This window comes from Hypanus sabinus, chromosome 15 (assembly GCF_030144855.1).
Source record: "Hypanus sabinus isolate sHypSab1 chromosome 15, sHypSab1.hap1, whole genome shotgun sequence".
NCBI classification, from domain to species: Eukaryota; Metazoa; Chordata; class Chondrichthyes; order Myliobatiformes; family Dasyatidae; genus Hypanus; species Hypanus sabinus.
The window spans coordinates 56781438-56803841 of record NC_082720.1 but is presented as its reverse complement, the minus strand read 5'-3'; the positions used below and the strand labels follow the sequence as shown (position 1 = coordinate 56803841).

Here is a 22404-nt window from a genome sequence, read left to right as displayed (position 1 = left end):
CTCTATGTAACGCTTTCTTGAAAGCATCCAGAAAATTGGCATCTACTGTCTTCTGAGGCAAAGCACTCCACAGATCCACAACTCACTGGGTGAAAAAGTTTTCCCTCAACTCCTTTCTAAATAGCCTACCCCTTATTCTTAAACTGTGTCCTCTGTTTCTGGGCTTCCGCAACATCAGGAACATGCTTCCTGCCTCTAGCTTGTCCAATCCCTTAATAATCTTATATGTTTCAATCAGATCCCCTTTCATTCTTCTAAATTACAGTGTATACAAGCTTAGTCGCTCCAATTTTTCAACATATGACAGTCCCGCCATCCGGGGACTTAACCTCGTGAACTTACGCTGCACTTCCTCAATAGCAAGAATGTCCTTCCTCAAATTTGGAGACTAAAACTGAACACAATACTCCAGATGTTGTCTCACCAGGGCCCTGTGCAGCTGTAGAAAGACCTCTTTGCGCCTATGCTCAACTCCCCTTGTTATGAAGGCCAACATGCCATTAGCTCCCTTCACTGCCTGCTGTACCTGCATGTTTACTTTCAGTGGCTGATGAACAAGAACACCTAGATCTCGGTGTACTTCCCCTTTTCCTAACTTGACACCATTCAGATAGTAATCTGCCTTCCTGTTCTTGCCACCAAAGTGGATAAACTCACTTTTATCCACATTAAACTGCATCTGCCATGCATCTGCCCACTCACTCAACAGGTCCAAGTCACCCTGTAATTCTCATAACATCCTCCTCACATTTCACGCTGCCACCCAGCATTGTGTCATATGCAAATTTGCCAATGTTACTTTTAATGCCTTCATCTGAATCATTAATGTGTATTGTATATAGCTGTGGTCCCAGCACTGAGCCTTGCGGTCCCCCACTAGTCACTGCCTGCAATTCTGAAAGGGACCCGTTAATCCCTACTCTTTGCTTCCTGTCTGCAAGCCAATTTTCTATCCGTGTCAGTATCCTACCCCCAATACCATCTACTCTAATTTTGCCCACTAATCTCCTACGTAGGACCTTATCAAAGGCTTTTTGAAAGTCCAGGTACACGACATCCACTGTCTCTCCCTTATCCATTTTCATAGTTACCTCCTCAAAAAAAAAATTGCTTTAGTATTTACAAGTGAAAAAGACGTTGATCAGGTTGAGGTCGAAATAGAACAGGCCTCCGTGCTGGACAATGTGGAGATTAAGGAAGAAGTGTTGGATATTCTTAAAAACATCAAGAGTGGTAAGCCCCAGGACCGGACGTGATACACCCCAGGTTGCTGTGGGAACTGAGAGAAGAGACCACTGGGGCAGTAGCTATGATCTTTGAATCCTCTTTGGCCGTAGGTGAGGTGCCAGAGGACCGGGGAATGGCAAATGCCGTTCCCTTGTTTAAAAAAAAAAGTATTAGTGAGAATCCTGGGAACTATAGACTAGTGAGTCTTACGTCGGTGGTCTGTAAACTATTGGAAAAGATTATTAAGGAGCATTTGAAGAAGTCTACTCAAGGACAGTCAACAATGCTTTGTGAAGGGAAGGTCGTGTCTCACGAGCCTAACTGAGTTTTTTGAAGAGGTAGCAAAAGAAAGTGATGAGGGTAGGGCGGTAGATGTTGTCTACATGGATTTTAGCAAGGCATTTGACAAGGTCCCCGAAAATATCATCCAGAACTCATCCAGAAAATCATGAGATATGGGATCAGTGGAATCATGGCTGTTTGGATTTAAAAATTGGCTTACAGAAAGAAAGCAGAGGGTAATAGTGGAAGGAAAATATTCTGCCTGGAAGTCGGTGACTATTGGAGTGCTGCAAGGATCTGTCCTGGGACCCCTGCTCTTTGTCATTTTTATAAATGACCTGGATGAAGAGGTGGAAGGATGGGTGAGTAAGTTTGCGGGTGACACGAAGATCGGAGGAGTTGTGGATGGAGCTGTAGGTTGTCGAAATATACAAGAGCATATAGACAGGATGCAAAGTTGGGCAGATAAGTTGGCAAAGTTGGCAGATGGAGTTCAATCCGGATAATGTAAGGTGGTGCATTTTGGAAGGACAAACTAGAAGGCTGAGTACAGGGTTAATGGTCGGTTACTTAAGAGTGTGGATGAACAGAGTGACCTTGGGGTTCACATCCATACATTCCTCAAGTTCACTGCATAGGTTCATAGGATAGTTAAGAAGGCCTATGGGATGCTAGACTTCATTAATAGGGGGACTGAGTTCAAGAATAGACAAGTCATGTTGCAACTGTACAAATCTCTGGTGGGACCACAGAGTATAGTGTTCAGTTCTAATCACCTCATTATAGGAAGGATGTGGAAGCTACGGAGAGGGTGCTGAAGTGATTTACCAGGATGTTGCCTGGATGGGAAAACAAGTCTTATGAGGCAAGGTTAGCAGAGCTGGGACTTTTCTCTTTAGAGTGTAAGAGGATGAGAGGGAACTGATAGAGGTCTGCAAGATTATGAGAGACATAGATAGGGTGGATAGCCAGCACCTGTTTTCCAGGGCACGAATAGCAAACACCAGAGAGCATATGTACAATGTTAGGGGAGGGAAGCTTAGGGGAGATATCGCGGTAAGTTTTTTTACACAGATTGTTGTGGGTGCCTGGAATGACATGCCAGGGATGGTGCTGGAGGCTAAAACATTAGGGGTATTTAAGATCCTCTTGGACAGGCACATGGATGAAAGAAAAATAGAGGATTACAAGCTAGTGTGGGTATATTACATTTTTAAAGGAATATATGGGTCGGCACAACGTCGAGGGCAGATGCTGTAGTATTCTAGTGTTCTAGTACAGCATATGCAATTATATGATTGAACTTTATGAATCTTAATCAGAATATATATTTAGTAATGAAAATTTAAAAGAGAACCCACGTCAAGTCAAAGCTACGTTGGAACTCATTTAGTAGTCCTTCCTCCACCATCTGTCTTCTCCAAGCGTCGCTGATCTTCGGACCCTCAGATCCCAGTCCCCTCCGGCCGCTGGTCAACCAGCTCTTTCCACATTCTTCTTCCTTCTTCATCTCTCCTCGACAAAAGACCGCGAAAAACATCTCTCCCGATTCATAAGACACAGCAACAAATATTGGCTAACATGCATCTCCAGCCATAACCCAAACAACGCTGCTACAGGCAAACCGTTAACCCAGCAGTGATCATTACAAAGAAGCCATTAAGTTAGCAGTGAAACCTTACAGCGCGTTACACTCCCCCCTCCCCCCCCCCCGCCCACCAAATTTAGGTATGTCCTCAAAACGTTGAGTTAATTCGCTAACCCTTCCTGCAAAGCACTAAGCCCAATCCAGTTGCAAAAGGCAGTGACATAGCTCCCCAAAACATGAGAAAACACGTCCTGTTCCCCGGGTGCTAGATGGGCCAACCAATTTGGTGGTCTCCTAATTCTCTGAGACTTCCGTACATCCTCACCTAACTCTTCAGGCTCAGACGCTACTGGGGATCTTGCAGGTCTTCTTTGCAAGCCCTTTCTCGATATATCACTCATGTCCCCCTGTAACTCGGAGCCCTCTGTCCCATGACCAAGCCCCGCTTTCTCTCCTTCAGGGTCCAGCTGTAACCCAGGCTTCCCACAGATAGCTCCCCACTCCCACATCAGCTGACTCAGTGGAAGAAGTGCCAGGAGTATCTTCCTCAATCAATAGGGAGTTAGCGAAAGTCAGCATGTACCACACCTCCAGATCACATCCTCTGAATAAGTAGCCCTCTTATGGGCAGGGCCCGGCCCAGCCTCTCCTGCTGTTGGCCCTGCAGTCGCCCCGCGTTTTCCCAGAGTCCTCTTGCTAGGTGCAGGCTCCAATTTCTTCTCTGGGTCCATCGGCACCTCTTGTCACAGGGGCAACAGGTGGTTCCGAAGGTGAATTTTGACAGACCCATTCCTCTCCTCTGGTGTCCTCTGACTCTCTGTCATATAGGTCATGGCCGCCCAGCGGTCAGCCAGCCTGTGCTTTCCAGATAGTCACAAATTCCTTATGAGGCTCGGTCACCCGGCAGGAGGTGGGAAAATCGCATTTTCTGATCCTACCTCCTCTTATTTCCTCGATTTTTCTTGGCGGCGGCGACCCCAGGCAATTCATCAGACCTTTTCAACTCTCTCATCATATCAGACATATACTTCAGATACAGGCTTAGGTGGTAAGTCACCCTCGTCAGTCCTAAAACAAAAGTCAATGGGCAACCTCGCCTTGCGCCCAAACATCAGATAATATGACGAGTACCCAGTAGCTTCATTTCGTGTACAGTTATAACGGTGAACCAGATGCCCAGTACATTAACTCCACCTGATCTTCATGCTGATCCCCAGAGTCAAAAGCATGTCTAGTAAGGCCCGATTAAACCTCTTAGGCTGAGGATCGCTCAGCCGGTGATTGAGCGTGGTCCTCGACTTCACAACACGAAGAATGCTTAGTAACTCACAGATGAGTCTGCTCTCGAAGACCCGTGCTTGGTCACTATGTATCTGCCTGGAATGACCACAATTAACGAAATACTTCTCCCATAACACTTTTGCCCCCGTAGTTGCTCTCTGGTCCTTGGTAGGAAAAGACTGAGCATATCTGGTGTAGTGGTCCGTGATAAATAAGACATTCGCCGTGTTGCTGGTATCGGGTTCTATGGAGAGGAAATCCATACACGCCAGGTTCAGGGGACCTGCACCCTGCAAGTGGGACAAAGTAGCTGCCCGCGTAGGCAGTGTCATCCACCATTGGCAAAGAATGCACGACTTGCAGTATTCTTCAACCTCCGACTTCATTCGTGGCCAGTAAAACCGGTCTCTGAGCAATCCATAGGTCCTTTCCATCCCCAAAGGTCCAGAATCATCATGAAGGGACTTCAGCGCAATCCTACCACACTTCTCGGACAGCACCAACTGGCAACGCTGAGGTCGGCCCGGGGGTGACGTGACCCGGTATAAGAATAAGATCTGGTTCTTCAACTCCAACCGAGGCCATTCTTTCAGTAATGGAGGCATTGAACCATGTTTCGTCTGCTCCGCCTGAACCATGTCTCGCTTTTCAACCGCGGACCAAATATTGCCAAATGCTCGGATCAGCTCACCGAACAGCCGCCATTTCCCCAGAACTCAATTCCGGCAGCTGATTTGTCTTCAGAGCAGTAAGGCTACATTAAACTTATGGTATGGCGTCATTAGATGCCCCCAAATGATCCACGGCTCGATTCTGCCTCTCCTTTTCCTCTGCTTTCGCGCTGATGGCTAACTGATATAAGGCCTTCACCACAGGGGCAGGAACGCTTTCCCACTCCTCGTCCGTGTCCGGTCTCTCATACACAAAGCATTCGCATCAACGTTCCGGCTCCCCGGCTAGTACTTCAGACTGAAATCATAGGCGGACAACGCTGCCAATCACCGATGGCCTGTGGCATCCAGTTTTGCCGAGCTCTGGATATAAGTAAACGAGTTCTTGTCCGCTCTCACCTCAAACTTGGCAACGGAGAGATGGTCACTCAGCTTCTCCACCACCGCCCATTTCAACACCAGGAATTCCAACTTGTGCGTGGATAGTTTCTCTCGGAGGGCGACAAACACCGGCTGACAAACGCCACAGGCCTCAACCCGGTGTTCTAATCCTGATACAGTACGCCATCTAAACCATTTCAGCTGGCATCTGTTTGTAGTACGTAACGGCAATCGGGGGTCCGCAAATGCCAGCACGGGCGCCTGGATCAGCAACTCCTTCAGCGACTGAAAAGCTTCCTCACATTTTACATCCCACGTCGGTCCGAAGGGCTCCGACGGGTTTAGATATCCTCCAACCTCCTATCCATTTCCCCCTGCCTTTTTTCCGTAAGGGATGGTAAACACACAGAAGCTGATTCAAGTGGTGACTCGCTTTGGCGTTGCCCTTCACGAATCTCCGACAGTAACCACAGAACCCAGAGCGCTCACAGTCTGGGGCCTTGGCCAAGTAGACACCGTTTATATCTTACTCCATTCCGTGAGATTATGTGTCCGACATAGCTAACAGACGTTTTGCAGAACTGGCACTTGTCCAGGGGAAGTTATAACCCTTCAGATTTCAGGCGGCCGAGCACTTCAGTAGTCTTGCCTCATGTTCTTCCAAGGTGGATCCAAATACTATGAGTTCATCCAAATAGACCAACACCTCAAGCAAATTCATATTCCCCACCGTCTTCTCCATGACCCGATGGAAGTTTACAGCTGCTCCCGATATACCCGGTGGCATACTTTCGAACTGGAAGAATCCCAGAGGACATATAAATGCCGTTTTCTCTTTGTCGGCCTCACTCATCGGGATCTGGTACTATCCACTCCTGAAATCCAGCACACCAAATCACTGCGCACCACTCAGACAGGCCAGTGCGTCTTCGACGCTCTGGACCGTATACTGGCCAGGGACGGTGCGCCTGATCAGAGTCCTATAGTCCACACACATGCGTACCTTCCCGTTCTCCTCTAATGCATCTAAGTACTCAGCAAGGAGAGCAGTGCATTGCTTAACTGTCACGGCTCTTACTACATCAGCCGCCAACCCCTTCAAACCTTCAACCAATCTCTATCACTTTTCGACATCAGAACACTGCCACTTATCTAACAACTGAGAGGTCTGCCTCACACACGTGTCTTACTCCTATTCCCCCTTAGGGGTGGGCGGTATTCTTGACAATATTCTTAGCTTCTGGCGGGGATCCTCTGCCCGTGCTATGGGCCACTTACTCGCCAGAGGTAAGGGCTGATGCCAACTCAGAACCCTCACTCTTCACTGGGGGACGGGGACTAACTAAACTTTCCAAATCCTACCACTCTTTCTCCTCACTCCTCAGACACGATATAACACTATCTCTGAAATCTCCGTACCCAACTCTCGGCAAGTCAGCTTGTGACCCAGCCTACTGGGCTCCCTTTTCCACCTCACCTAGTGCACCGATAGACGCTGGCAGTCCCACGGCCGTTATGTCAGCGCTGGTCCGAACTATAACAAGGTCTGAACCCACCATTTCATCAAACCTTCGCGCGACGATTTCAACTTTGCCAACAGCTTTAACCATACTCAAAAACTTAATCAACAATTCATCCGGGGTACTAATATTCTCCCCACTCAGCACGCACGCATTAATTATCGCAACCCCAAGGAGGCACACCACTTTTCTACCCCCAGCAGCATCCACACCAACATAGATTTTAACCGAGCAATCGAACGGCATCCAACGGAATCAATCCAGGACGTAGCACCCACAATTGTAACCGGCAGGCTCACCCAGCTCGTGTTCGTCCCGAGCCATTTGTGGCTCTTTCACCTCTGTGCTGCGGCTCCCTGTGGCTTTGGGAAATAATTGGTCAGTATTTAATTAAAATGTATTTTATGTTAGTTTGTTAGCTTTTGAAATGTAATTCTAAATTTGAAGATTATGGTGATCTTGTACAATCTAAGTGTGGCGACATCCGAAACGGCTCACAATTAGCCAGCATTCCGGCTAAGGGAGATAGCCTACGGGGGTTTGTGAGTACGCGTCTTTTGCAGCATCTGCGTCCATGGGGGCTGGGTTGAGAGAGGCTTAAAAGCAAGGCTGTTTAGTTCGAATAAAGCTATCTTTGACTGCAGTTTACTGACACCGCTACAACGTGTTTTTATCGCTGGCTGTCCAGACAGAAGGTGCTGAAACGCTTTGTCGCGTGTCTGGAAGAAGTGAAAACTTTCCTGGGCAGCAAAGGGCTCACCTTTCCTGAGCTGGAACAGCCAGAGTGGCTGGAAAAGCTACACTTCATGGTAGACATGACAGCGCACCTGAACACGCTGAACACAGCTCTTCAGGGGTAAGGACGTACAGCCCTGCACATGTTGGAGGATGTTTTGGCATTCGAGCGCAAGTTGACAGTGCTTGCCAGAGATTTACAGAAAGGCACTTTGTCTCACTTCCCCAATTTGAGAGAGTTCAAACAAGGTCACGACATGATAATTTCGGAGTATTTACATTCTGCAATCATCGCAATGCAAACATCGTTTGGGAAACGCTTCTGTGAGTTCAGAGAGGAAAAAAACACATTATCCTTCCCGGTCACTCCCTTAAGCATCGATCCTTCCCTACTGAATACGACTGCATTGGCAGGTGTGAGTCAACCTGATCTTGAGATGGAACTGGCCGACATAGCCGACAAAGACATATGGGTGTCCAAGTTTAGACGCTTGACAGCAGACCTTGAAGATGTTGCCCGTTCTTGCTCAGAAACACAAATGGAGTGATATTGAAAACCTTCCAAAACCGGACAAACTTGTGTTCGAAACATGGAATGCTATGCCCGACATTTATGTAAACATTAAAAAGTATGCGCTTTGAGTCCTGTCGATCTTTGGATCCACATATGTAAGTGAGCAGGTGTTCTCCAACATGAACTTTATTAAAAACAAACATCGCGCATGCCTCACAGATGACAGCTTGCGATCCTGTGTAAAGATGAAGGTGACGTCATACAGCCCTGATGTGCAGACGCTGTGCGCTGAGGTCCAGGAGCAGAAATCCCATTAACCAAGTATGATAAATATTTTAATTGCCTATTATTTTATGTGTATTCATATTTTTTCATTGTTCAGTGAAATAGTCCTTTTATTTTTCAGGCTGACAGCTGGCTGATGTTATTTTTGGTTTGCTGCTGGCGGAAAATTTAAGTTCGGCGTTTTTCATAAATACAAGAAGGACTCAAATAGAGATTGAGTATTTTACTTAAAAGTAACTTTCAACCCAACGTCTTTTTTTCGGAGTTCAAAATGTTTTTGTTGCATGCAGAAATGTAATTTCGTTTTCTCTGCAGGAGTTCATCAATTTCATAAATGCAACACATTATAGTTTGTTTATACATAGCATAAAGGCAAAAAAAACGTTGTATGCAGTGTTATTTCATTTTAAATGTCAAACGGGTTTTGCGGCTCCCAGTGTTTTCTTTTCTGTGGGAAACGGGTCCAAGTGGCTCTTTCAGTGGTAAAGGTTGCTGACCCCTAGACTCTAGGGAAACAGCCTTTGGCCCCGACAAACTCAGTAATCGTGTTTTTGTGGATGCTGTGTAATGTACTGCGAGTTGTAAACCCTCAACGCAAAGTATCAGACAGTACGCCATATGCAAATAAATGATTTAACTTTATGAAACTTAATGGGAATATAGGGTTAGTTAACAGTTAGTAGCCTTCCATTTATCCATCATTCATGTGCTTATCCAAGAGTTTCATAGAAGTCCCTAATACAACAGACTCTAATACCACAACTGCCAGGTCTTTCCACGCACCTACCGCTCTGTATAAAACGCACTTAAATTATGCTCCCACTTATTAGCCATTTGACGATAGAAAAAAAAAAGCCTCTGGCTGCCTAGTTGATCCATGCATTTTGCACTCCTCTATCAAGTCACCCTCCTTCCAACCAAAGAGAAAAGCCCCAGCTCGCTAAACCTGTGCTCGGAAGATATTCTCTCTAACCCAGTCATCATCCTGACAAATGTCCACTGCACCGTCTTTGAAGCTTCCAGGTCATTTCTACAGTGAGCCATCCAGAACTAAATACAATACACCAAGTGTTGTCTAAACAGAGGTTTATGGAAATGCAACATTATCTGACGGTTTTTTAAAAACAATTCCCCACTTATGAAGGACAAAACCATACACCTTGTTAATAAGACTATCAACCCGCAGCTACATTGATGGAGATTGACTCCAAAATCATATTGCCAAGAACCCTGCGATTAACCCCGTATTCTGCTTTCAAGTTCAATCTTCTAAAGTAAATCAGTTCATGCTTATTCAGGTTGAAATCAACCTGAAACTTTGCAGCCCATTTCTGCATTCTACCAATGCCGTAATGACTCATACAGACTGGCTAGACCACCAACCCATCCAAATCATTTGTAAAACCCGCAAAAAACCGGGTTTTTAGAACCCTGCAGTATACGTTCAATCTAAACCACCCACTTCCTTCTTAGTGCAAGCCGATTCTGAGACCACACAGGCAAGTTTAACTGAATCCTATAGCTCTTGATTTTCTGAATGAGCGTATCATAGGAAACGTTAAACAAATGCCAGACTAAACCCATATATGCCACATGTACTGCTTTACCTGCATAAATATGCTTTGTCATGTTCTTGAGGAATTCAATATGTCTCGTGGTGCATGAGCTGCCCATCATAAAATCATATGGGATATCCCTATTCGGACTGTGCTTCTCCAAATATTCATGAATCAGCTTTCTAAAAATTTTCACCAATAAATTTTTACCACTGAAGACTCATTGCTTTTTATCCTCGGCGTAATCTGTACTCCCATTCGTTAGCAATCATTACCAAACTCTCTCACCCGGTGCTATACGTGTAGAAAGTGAGGACTCAAATATCATCGTCAGAGGTGTAGCAATATGCTACATCAATTCCCGTCGTAACCTGGTACATATGCAGTTTAGACCCGGCGACATCTCATCCGAATGCTGCAACACCTTTTTTTTCTTAACCTTGAAATACTCCAGCATATCACTTTGCCTAACGTCCGACTCACTGGCGTATGCTGAAGGAAAGTATTCATTGATGGCCTTCTCTACTTCCTCCAACTCTTGTCAAATGTTTCCTCTTCTATCCCTGATCGGTTCTACCCTCTAAATCGTCATCCTCCTTTTCTTGACAAACGTGTGGAATGCTTTGGAAGTGGGAGGTAGGTGGAGTTCCTTAACCTTATTCGACAAGACATTTTTATTCGCCGTTTCAGCTCTCCCAAATCTCTTGTACTCTCTGGATTTCTGTCTGATCATTGCTTCACAAATCTTAAGTAGCTTCATTCTTTTTCTCAACTAGATGTTCTAGATCTCTTGTCAACAATTTTCCTTCATTCTATTATCCCTTTCCAGCCTGAATGGCACAAACCGAACTAACACCCCTTGAACTGCTCCATAATCAACGTCCATATTTCTGTTTTGACTTTCCATGAGCACATTTACTCCCAATTTATATTCCCAATTTCCTGCCGAAACGCATCATAATAACCGCCCCCTCAATTAAAAACTATCCGGTGCCAGTCTAATTCGACATTCTCTATCTCTTTCTTCTCAATCAAGCTATATTATGTTAATAAAATCATGGATACAAAGTTGAGTACAGAGATTGCTGTGAGTGATCCAATGTAGAAGGCGAGTGACACTGCTGATTAGAGAAAGCATCACAAAAGTATGTGAGAGTATGCGAGAGGTATCGTCAAAATAGAGTGCATTGGCAGAACATAGGAATTATTGAGAATTTAGGTACACCGGTTTATGTGATGCTTTCCCCACTATTAAGCGTGGATTACAGGAACAGATATATACGCAAAATTAGAATAAACTGATAGCAACGATGATCTTAATTTTCCTTAGTGTAATGGGATTAAAACGATTAAAAGATATACTCTTTGTTATTTGCATCCACGATGGAATTCCTAAACAAAATGTAAACTGTACTTCCAGATAAGGCTCTGTATCTGAGCTTATGTTAAAGAAAGAAACTTGTCAGGTGCTGGAGGTACTAGTTGGAGAACACTTCGGAAACAGCAACTGCAGATTTTAAAGTTTCCAGATATTATGAAAAAGAATGTTGACCAAATTAACGTCCTAACTTGGGGGGAAAGTAGATGTCAGAAGTGAAAAGTGAAAACAGGCCCTTCGGACCACAAAGTTGTGCCGAACATATCCCTACCTCAGAAATTACTACGGTTAACCATAGCCCTCGATTTTTTGTAAGCTCCATGTACCTATCCAAAAGTCTCTTAAAAGACCATATAGTATCAGCGAGCACCACAGTTGCTTGCAGCCCAATCCACTCACCCACCACTCTCTGCGTAAATAACTTACCCCTGGCATCTCCTCTGTACCTCCTTCCAAGCATCCTAAACCTGTACCCTCTTGTGGCAGCCATTTCAGACCTGGACAGAAACCTCTGACTATCCACACGATCAATGACTCTCATTATCTTGAACACCTCTATCAGGTTACCTGTCATCCTCCGTCGCTCCAAGGAAAAATGGCTGAGAAAAGGCCGAAAGACAGGATGAGGCAGAGATCAATTGCGATCAAGTGCCTAAGGGTAAAACTAAAATTGATAAGCGGAAGTGGTATAGAATACAATTATCAAGGATTCAATGCCAGCATGTTCTGGCAAAATTGAAGTGCAGCGGTGGAAATATTAGTGAACTCGTAAGACAAATATTATTGAAGGACTGTTCGTCAAAAAGGAATGATGGAACATGTATAAGACACATCAGTCAAGTGGTTACTTTGTCCAAGATAGTACATGAGAAGAAAATTAGGGGCAAACAAAGGTAACAAAATCCACTTGTCAAGATCACAAAGCCGCCCGAGTAATATTCCAGCGAATAAACACAGCCAAATTCTAAATCAGTAATTTTTTTCCACATAAACCACGGAAAAAGGGCATAGAGGATAGTGAATTTGTGAAAGGACATGCTTATTGTACCATGCAGGTTAAAAAGAGGTGGCGATATTGCATGTGTTGGATCATATAAGGATGAATAATTTCCAGTAGCTAAGTATTATCTACCCCAGAATGCTACGTTAAGGAATCGAAATAAACTTTACGTCCTCATTCGACATAAGTTATGTTTCAGAAGAGCTGAAGAAGCTACTGTTATTCATTTATTTAAAAAGTGAGCAGGGGTAAGTCAGGCTCCACAATAGCAGTGAACCTTACATCATTCTTTGGTAAAGTTTGTGGACAATTCGAATGGACAAGGCATCCTAATTCACAAGGGTAAGAACTGGTTAGGAATGGTCTCCATAGCATTGAAAGAGGATATTCAATCCAATAAAACGTGCTTTGCTTTTGTGAGCATGACCAATAGCATTGATGAATATAAACATTAGGTATTTTCTGTGATAGCCTTTATTTATTTGGCATTTATTTTGTTAGACATATGATGAATAACATAGAACACTATAGCGCAGTATAGACCATTAGGCCCATGATATCATTTCGAATTTTATTTGCCTCTTCTACCCTTTCCCTCCCATATCTGTATTTATTGCCACAGTGGTAATCTCTGTGTAAAAGAACACCTCTGCAATCTACCCATGACTTTCTGCAATCACCTTCAAATTAGATCCCATCGCATTAACCATTTCTGACCTGGGAAAGCCTGTCTATCTGTCCTCTTTATCTATACTTTTCATCATCTTGTACAACTTTAAAGGTCACCTCATGTCCTCCTTCATGCCAAGCTGAAAATCACTAACACGTCTGCTGGCTTTTTCAGTTTTTTAAACGGCCAGCGAATTGGGATCAAAGGAGCTAAAGACGGCCTGTCAGCTAGCGCACTATAAAAGAAGTTTCAACCAGTGAAGCGGCCATCGTTGGAGTGGACTGCGTCTAAGTGGACTGAGTCAGAATGGATTGAGTCAGAGCGGGACGGCTTTGGCTCAGCAGGCTTCGGCATGAACAGGCAGAGGCGAGGGTAGGTTCTGTTAAATTGTTGTTTCTTTTCCTAATTGGATTTCTTTTTTAACTAGTAAGTTTAGAGAGAATGCCAGGCAGGATGTTGGAATGCTCGCCTTGCAGGATGTGAGAAGTCAGGGAGACTTCCAGTGTCCCTGACAATGCCACCTGCAAGAAGAGCTTCCAGCTGCAGCTCCTAACAAGGCGCGTTAGGAAACTGGACCAGGATCTGGATGACCTCCGGATCATTCGGGAGAACGAGGAGTTTATAGATAGTAGTTTCAGGGAGGTAGCTACGGCAAAGGAGCAGGGCACAGGTAATTGGGTTACCGTCAGGCGAGGTAAGGGGAAAGGGCAGGTAGAGCAAGGTTACCCGTGGCCATCCCTTTAACAACATGTACACCGATTTGGATATTGTTGGGGGAATGTCTTACCTGGGACAAGCTGCGGCAGCCGGATCTTTGGCATTGAGTTTGGTTCTGCAGTGTAGAAGGGAGGGTAGTGATAGGGGACTCGATACTTAGAGGTACAGACAGGGGGTTCTGTGGTCGTGACAGAGAATCCCGGATGGTTTGTTGCCTTGCGGGTGCCAGGATCAGGGATTTTTCTGATCGCGTGCACAGCATTCTGAAGTGGAGGGCTCAGCAGCCAGATGTCATGGGGCCCATCGGTACCAAGGACGTAGGAAGAAACAGTGAGGAGGTCCTGACGAATGAGTATAGAGAGCTTGGTAGGAAGTTAAAAAGCAGGACCTTGAGGGCAGAATTCTCAGGATTGCTACTTGTGCCACGTGCCAGTGAGGGTAAGTGTAGGATGCTCTGGAGGATGAACACGTAGCTGTGGAACTGGTGTAAGGGGCAGTGTTTCCAAATTTGTGACTTCTTCTGGGGCAGGTGGGACCTGTACAAAGGAGACGGGTTACATTTGAACTACAGGGGGACCAATATTCTTGCAGGGAGGTTTACTAATGCTGTTGGGGAGGGTTTAAACTGGATTTGCAGGGGGATGGGAACCAGAGAGCCAAAACACATAGTGGAGTCGGGGTGAAAATAAATGATGTTAAACGTTAATGCAAATCATAAGTATAAGGGTTGTGTGTGGTGGTAATAATCTGCTGAGGGGTGTCTATCAATGCGAGGAGTGTTGTGGGGTATGCAGACGAGCTGAGGGCGCGGATTGTCACATGCAATTATGACATTATAGCCATTAGTGAAACCTGGCTACAGGAGTGGCAGAACTGGCATCTTAATGTTCCAGGTTTCCGATGTTTTAGACGTGATAGATGCAGCGGGATTAAGGGTTGTGGTGGGGGGTGGTGGCATTGCTAGTCAGGGAAAATGTTACAGCAGTGCTCAAGCAGGACAGATTAGAGGGCTGGTCTACCGAGGCCATATGAATGGAGCTGAGAAACAGGAAAGGTATGACCACATTAATGGGGTTGTATTATAAACCACCGAATTGTCAGCGAGAATTGGAGGAGCAAATCTGCAGAGATATAGCAGACAACTGCAGGAAACATAAAGTTGTGATTGTAGGGGATTTTAATTTTCCACATATTGATTGGGACTTCCATACTGTTAAAGGTCAAGACGGTTTAAAGGTTGTAAAGTGTGTTCAGGAAAGTTTTCTAAATCAATATATAGAGGTACCGACTAAAGAGCATGCAATATTAGATCTTCTATTAGGAATCGAGTTAGGACAAGTCACGGAAGTGTGTATAAGGGAACAAGTTGGGTCTTATGATCATAACGCCATTAGTTTCAGCTTGGTCATGGATAAAGACAGATCTGGCCTTCTGGTTGAGGTACTAAGCTGGAAAAAGGCCAAATTTGAAGAAACGAGAAAGGATCTAAAAAGCGTTGATTGGGACAGGTTGTTCTCTGGCAAGGATATGATTGGTAAGTGGAAGGCCTTCAAAGGAGACATTTTGTGAGTGCAGAGTTTGTATGTTCCTGTGAGGATTAAACGGAAACTGAACAAGAAAAAGGAACCTTGGTTTTCGAGGGATATTGGAAATCTGATAAAGAAGATGTATGACAGGTATAGGCAACAAGGAGCAAATAAGGTGCTTGAGGTGTATAAAAAGTGTAAGAAAATATTTAAGAAAGAAATCAGGAGGGCTAAAAGAAGATATAAGGTTGCTTTGGCAGTAAAGGTGAAGGATAATCTCAAGAGCTTCAACAGGAATATTAAGAGCAAATGGATAGCAAGGGATAAAATTGGTCCTCTTGAAGATCGGAATGGTCGGCTTATGTATGGAACCAAGAGAAATGGGGGAGATCTTAATTGTTTTTGGCATCTGTATTTACTAATGGAAACTGGCAAGGAGTCTACAGAAATAAGGAATACAAGTAAGGAGGCCACGGAACCTATACAGATTAAAGAGGAGGAGGTGCTTGCTGTCTTGAGGGAAGATAGGTAAATAAATCCACAGGACCAGACAGAGTATTCCCTCGGACCTTGAAGGGGACTAGTGATGAAATTGCAGAGACTCTGGCATAGATATTTAACATGTTGGTATCTACGAGTGAGGTGCTGGAAGATTGGAGGACAGTTCATGTTGTTCTGCTGTTTAAAAAAGGCTCTAAAAGTAATCCGGGAAATTGTAGGCCAGGAAGTTTGAAATCAGTAGTAGGTAAATTATTGGAAGAAGTACTAAGAGATAGAATCTACAGTATTGGTATAGACAGGGACTTAATAGGGAGAGTCAACATGGTTTTGTGCGTGGTAGGTTATGTTTAACCAATCTGTTGGAGTTTTTCGAGGAGGTTACCAGGAAACTGGATGAAGGGAAGGCAGTGGATGTTGTCTACATGGACTTCAGTAAGGCCTTTGACCATGTTCCGCATGGGAGGTTAGTTAGGAAGACTCAGTCGCAAGGTATACATGGTGTGGTAGTAAATCGGATTAGACATTGGCTCATTGGGAGAAGTCAGAGAATGGTAGTGGAGGTTTGCTTTCCTGAGTAGAAGTCTGTCACTTGTGGTGTGCCACGGGGATCTGTGCTGCGTCCATTGTTATTTGTCATCTATATCAATGATCTGAACGATAATGTGCTGAATCGGATCAGCAAATTTGCTGATGATACAAAGATTGTAGGTGTATTGGACAGTGAGGATGGTTTTCAAATCTTGCAGAGGGATTTGAACCAGTTGGAAAAATGGGCTGACAAATGGCAGATAGAGTTTAATGCAGACAAGTATGAAGTTTTGCACCTTGGAAGGACAAACTAAGGTAGACCATTCAAGGTAAATGGTAGGACACTGAGGGAGTGCAGTAAAACAGAGAGATCTGGGAATACAGATACATATTTCCCTAAAAGTGGCATCACACGTAGATAGGGTCGTAAAGAGAGCTTTTGGCACATTGGCAGTTATAAATCAAAGTACTGGGAATAAGAATTGGAATCTTATGCTGAGGTTGTATAAAACATTAGTGAGGTCGAATTTGCAGTATTGCATGCAGTTTTGGTCACCTAATTAAAGGAAGGATATTATTAAGGTTGAAAGAGTGCAGAGAAGGTTTACAAGGACGTTGCCGGGACTTGAGAAACCGAGTTACAGAGAAAGGTTGAATTGGTTAGGACTTTATTCCCTGGAGCGTAGAAGAATGAGGGGAGATTTGATAGAGGTATATAAAATTATGATGTGTATAGATAGAGTGAAAGCAAGCAGGCTTTTTTTCCATTGAGGCTACGGGAGAATAAAAAACAGAGGACACGTGTTAAGGGTGAAAAAGAGAAAAGTGTAAAGTGAACATTGGGAGAGCTTCTTCACAAAGAGAGTAATGACAGTGTGGAATGAGCTGCCAATTGAATTGGGGAATGCAGGATCAGTTTTAACATTTAAGAAAAGCTTGGACAGGTACATGGATGGGAGGGGTATAGAGGGATATTGTCCAGGTACAGGTTAGTGGGACTAGGCAGAAAAATGGTTCATCACAGCCAAGATAGGCCAAACGGTCTGTTTCTGTGCTCTATAGTTCTATGGTTCTACATCGCACATATTTATACGACATTCTCTCTCATCAACCCCGAATCCTGATAAATTTCCTTCACCCGTTCTAAGGCTTCGGCATCCTCCCTGTAACCAGGAGAGCAGAACTGAAGGCAATACCCCAAGTGTAGTCTAATTAGTGTTTTATAGTGTTGTAACATTAACTCGCAGCTCTGAACAACATAGAACTTCTTTATCACCGTTGCAGCTTTCGTGGCACTTTTGAGCGATCTATGGACATGAAAGTGAAGATCCCTCTTTACCCTCAAACCACTAAGAATCCTGCCTTATAATCTGTCTTCAAGTTGTGTCACTTCACATTTGTCCTACATTGACATCCACCTGCGACTTCTCAGTCTGCCTCTGCATCTTATCAATGTTGCGTTGCAATAAATTTAACATATTCCAACATGATAGACCTGTCCAAAGTTTTAAAGTCCATGAAGGACGAAATACGAACTGGACCTTTTCTGAATTTGTATGGGTAATATCATTCAGAGGGTATCTCGAGAGAAATTGTCTGATGGAATTTAATCCATAAAATTGGAGGTTGTTGCACGTCTATATTGCAGATAGGAGAATCACAGAATATAAGATTCAGGAGCATTGAACATATTGGTGATCCAGGCAACTGAGTTTAATTCAATTGGAGTAATCGGTGTGAATTCGGTTGTCCGACGGACCAGATTATTTGCTCTCCAATTCTATAGTCTTTTAACTCCATAATTGCATTTACTGTGAAATACTGCGTTCACGAAATACTTCTGGAATTACCACCCGGATCTTGAACTACAACATTTCAAAAATAATATTAAATGCCTCTTGCTGAATGTTAACGAGACATGAACAATAGGTTTGGTCCTCGCGGTGGCAGAAAAAAAGTCTAAATTGATATCCATTGTTATCTTACAATGAGGAAAATGTTAGTGCCGTTCCACTGACGATAGGTATATGCATAAAAAGAAGCAACTTTGACTATTTTCCAATTAGAGTCGAAGGACAAAAAAGGCGAAATGGACAATTCAGCCTCTGCTTTGATTCTGACATCAAACACACATCTATACGAATCTCATTTCCCACACTAACATCCCGGACACCCCCCCCCCCCCGTCTATACACTAGCCATCAAATAAATTTGAAGCATCCTACAGTAGCAAGCAATCAACTATATATTTATTATTAAATGGAAGTCTTAACAGCCAGGCGAAGTGCCTTAAGCCATACAGAGAGCGCTTATATTCCACACAGAAATGTCTGAAGGAAATAATTGAACTGAACTTGTCAGTATGGGACCGACTTCTGTACCATACCGCCGTAAAGCTACATCTGGACCAACAATTGTTATGGATCTCCCGTCAGAATCTAAATATCTTCAGTATTTAATATTTGGAATTAAACAGAGATAACATTAAATGTCTGACATTTCATTACAAGCAACGTAGACATCCGAAATGATCAAATGCAGTTAAACTACTGCTTGAAAGAAAGGAATTGACAATCAGTAAACCACTCCTGGTGTGTTGCTTTACAGAGTATAGCAGTGACTTTCTTTTGATCAAGTGTCAAGTGAACTAAAATTACAAGATGCGTTTCTTTTCGAGTTTAACTACTGTAAAGAATTATTTTTTTTAAAAATCTCCATTGTATGCATCACTCCATACAAACACCGCGGCAAACACCAACATAAGTACATATCTTAATCAATACTACTTATCTTTATCGTTCTCTGTTGTGTGTTCTATGAAACTTACACTTGGATTTGCGTAAGAACTGCAAGGTAAATAATTTGGAAAATTATCTTCTCGAACCACAAGCGCTCAACTTATCCAGAGGCAACGTGGGATGATGCGGTTTTGAAAACAAGAAATCGCTCCTAGATGAATCAGGTGAGAGTGCAACAGTGTAATTATGCGATTCCCGAATTGGCAAAGTCTGTCCAACACCTACATAATTCAGAAGTTCTTTAGGCACAGCTCTGCGATTAAAGTCGCCAGATGGATGCTCACAACTGCAACAGCACATTCTAGCACTATAACCATAAATATTTCTATCTTGGCTGCATTTTAGAATGACCAGCAAAACGATCACTACTAGAAATAAACAAGATGTTGATCCCAACGTAACAATCAAAATCAAATTTAAGTCTGAAAAATCAACGTTATCATTTGGCTTATTTGTTAGTTCAGAGAAGCTTTCGGTAGCATTGTGCAGCAGTGAAAACAGAGCTGTAGCGGTACTGGAGAGACTCGGTTGTCCATTGTCTTTTACCAAGATTAAAAGCCTATGCTTATGACTATATTCATTCTTAAACTTTCGGGACAGTCTAATTTTTCCAGAAAGAAATCCCACAGTAAACAAAGTACGATCCGTAGCTTCCAAAAGTTGGTACGAAAGGCGGGCGTTCTGTCCTGAATCTGCATCAGTTGCAATTATCCGGGAAACAACCAGTCCTGGATATGCTGACTGGTGTACAATCTGAGTCGCTGCGGAATTGTTCCATTTAGATGGCGATACTATCACTGGAGCATTGTCATTTTGATCTAAAATCACCACAGTTACTGTGGCGGTGCTGCTCATTGCAGGTGATCCACAATCAGATGCTTGAACATTGAACTGGAAATTCTTCAGTATTTCATAGTCCATGGAGCGCAGTGCGTAAATGCTCCCACTTTCTGCGTTAATGGATACCGCGCCAGACAAAGAAACATCGCCAAAGGGCCTCTCCACGAGGGAATACAATACTTCGCCATTCTTGTCAAAATCGGTGTCAAAAGCTGTAACAGTAAGTATAGATCCACCTGGTGTGTTGTTTTCCATGAGAAATACCTGATACGATGACTGAGTAAACCTTGGTATGTTATCATTAACATCTGAGACTGAAATGAACAACGTCTTGTTTGCTGAAAGAGAGGGCGACCCTGCATCCCAAGCTGTAATAGAGATATTATACGACGAAGTGCTTTCCCGATCTAATGCATCGTTAATTACTAACTTGAACTGGTTGTTCAAAGACTTCTGAAGTTTAAAGGGGATATTCAATGGAAGTCGACAACGAACTTCCCCATTCTCACGAGCATCACGATCTATGACATTTATTATAGCGACTACAGTCCCGATGTCGTCATCTTCACGCACATTGTTAGCTACAGATGTTACCTTTATTTCAGGAGCGTTATCATTAACGTCAATTAATTCAACGATGATTGTGGCGCGCCCACTTAATGCTGGTAAACCTTTGTCCACAGCTTGTACCTCAATATAATACACGTTTTCTGTTTCATAGTCTAGAGATCCACTCACATAAATCTGTCCCGTTTCTGAGTCTAAATTGAACAACGCTTGAACACTCTGCGGAACGTGTGGACTGAAAGAGTATTTAACCTCACCATTTTTTCCTTCATCTAAATCAGCAGCGTTTAACGTGGTCACTATAGTACCCACTGGTGCATTCTCTACAACATTAGCCCTATATATTTGATGACTAAAGATGGGGGCGTTATCATTGACATCTTGTACAGAAATAATAATTTTCGCTGTGCCAGATCTTGGAGGAATCCCACCGTCAATGGCCGTCAGTATTAGTTGGAATTCAGACTGCTGTTCGCGGTCCAGCGATTTTTCTAGTATCAGCTCTGCAGTTTTACTTCCATCGGCGGCTTCTTGTTCTTTCAAACGGAAGTGTTCATTTGAGCTGATTTGATATGACATTACTGTATTTGTTCCCACATCCGTGTCCTGCGCTCTCTCCAGAGCAAAGAGCGCACCCGTTGCAGTAAATTCAGAGACTTCTGAATAGTATTCCTTCTCCGTAAATCTGGGCGCATTATCGTTTATATCCAATATTTCCACTTGAATTCCATGCAACTCTAAAGGATTTTCTAAAACTGCATCATAAGAAACAAAACAATGCGGCAGTTGCTTGCAGATATCATCCCTGTCGATTCGCTCGTTCACAACTAAAATGCCATTATTAATGGTTACCTTCAATAAATGAAACGCATCATCGGCGACCAGCTTGAACTTTCGAGTGATGAGTTCTCGAATGCTTAGGCCTAAATCCTCAGCGATGTTGCCAATAAAGGAACCGTGCTCCAATTCCTCAGGAATCGAGTACCGAATTTCTCCGCAAACAAGGTCCAATACGCACAAAAGGTGAAATAAAGACAATATTTGTCTGAGTACTATCGCCATTGTTCCGGTTAAACTATTCAACTTATCCTGGAAATTCTATTAATCCTTTGCAGAACTAAAAACGAAATGCGACAGGAGAAAATAGCGGTCTAAATTTAATAGAAATGAAATTTAGAACAGATGAGTTCTAATGAATCTGGCTCGGCGATAAAACAGGGAGCGTTTGCTTTCCTCTCCCTTGTGTTCCAAGTGCAGCAATGCTGGAGGATGAGGAGGTTAAGAAAGAGTGGGTAGATCTCTCTTAACGCTGAGGTTTCTGATTGGTAGACAGCGACACAAAGAGTCCTTATCCATTACTGCACCAAATATTTCTTAAAGCTGGTCTCCAAGAAATTGAATCACTTATTTAATGGTGCGCAACTAAAATTCTCACGAGCATTTGAAATTTCCCGAAAGAGATTATCCTTTTATGTGCCGGTTTATTTGAAGTTTCTATTACTTGTAAAGTATTATTCTCAAAAAAAAAACCTAAGCTGGTGGTTAAAAAAAAAACACAAACCGTGTGCTATCGAAGTGACCGAGAATATTGATATTGAAACTTAGGCTAATTACGTCTAGGTACGTTCCAATAAGACAGGGAAATTATGGAGGATACGATAGGGTCTTTTAAGAGACAGTTAGATGGGTACATGGAGCTTAGTAAAATAGAGGGCTATAGGTAAGCCTCGTAATTTCTAAAGTAGGGACATGTTTGGCAAGACTTTGTGGATCGAAGGGCCTGTACTGTGTTGTAGGTTTTCCATGTTTCTATGTTTCTGTCTTAATTCCCTTCTCCTT

The 22404-nt window shown here is 43.4% G+C and overlaps 1 protein-coding gene across 1 annotated transcript in view; it reads right to left on the bottom strand.

Moving 5' to 3' along the window:
- The window catches only part of LOC132405243 (uncharacterized), a 138050-nt gene extending 116423 nt beyond the window's left edge, over nucleotides 1-21627 (bottom strand). Inside the window, 3 exon segments of the mRNA XM_059989927.1 lie at nucleotides 5449-5638; nucleotides 6886-7030; nucleotides 19245-21627. Of these exon segments, the coding sequence (XP_059845910.1) occupies nucleotides 5449-5638; nucleotides 6886-7030; nucleotides 19245-21627 (2718 nt within the window).
- Nucleotides 21628-22404: the final 777 nt, after the last annotated feature.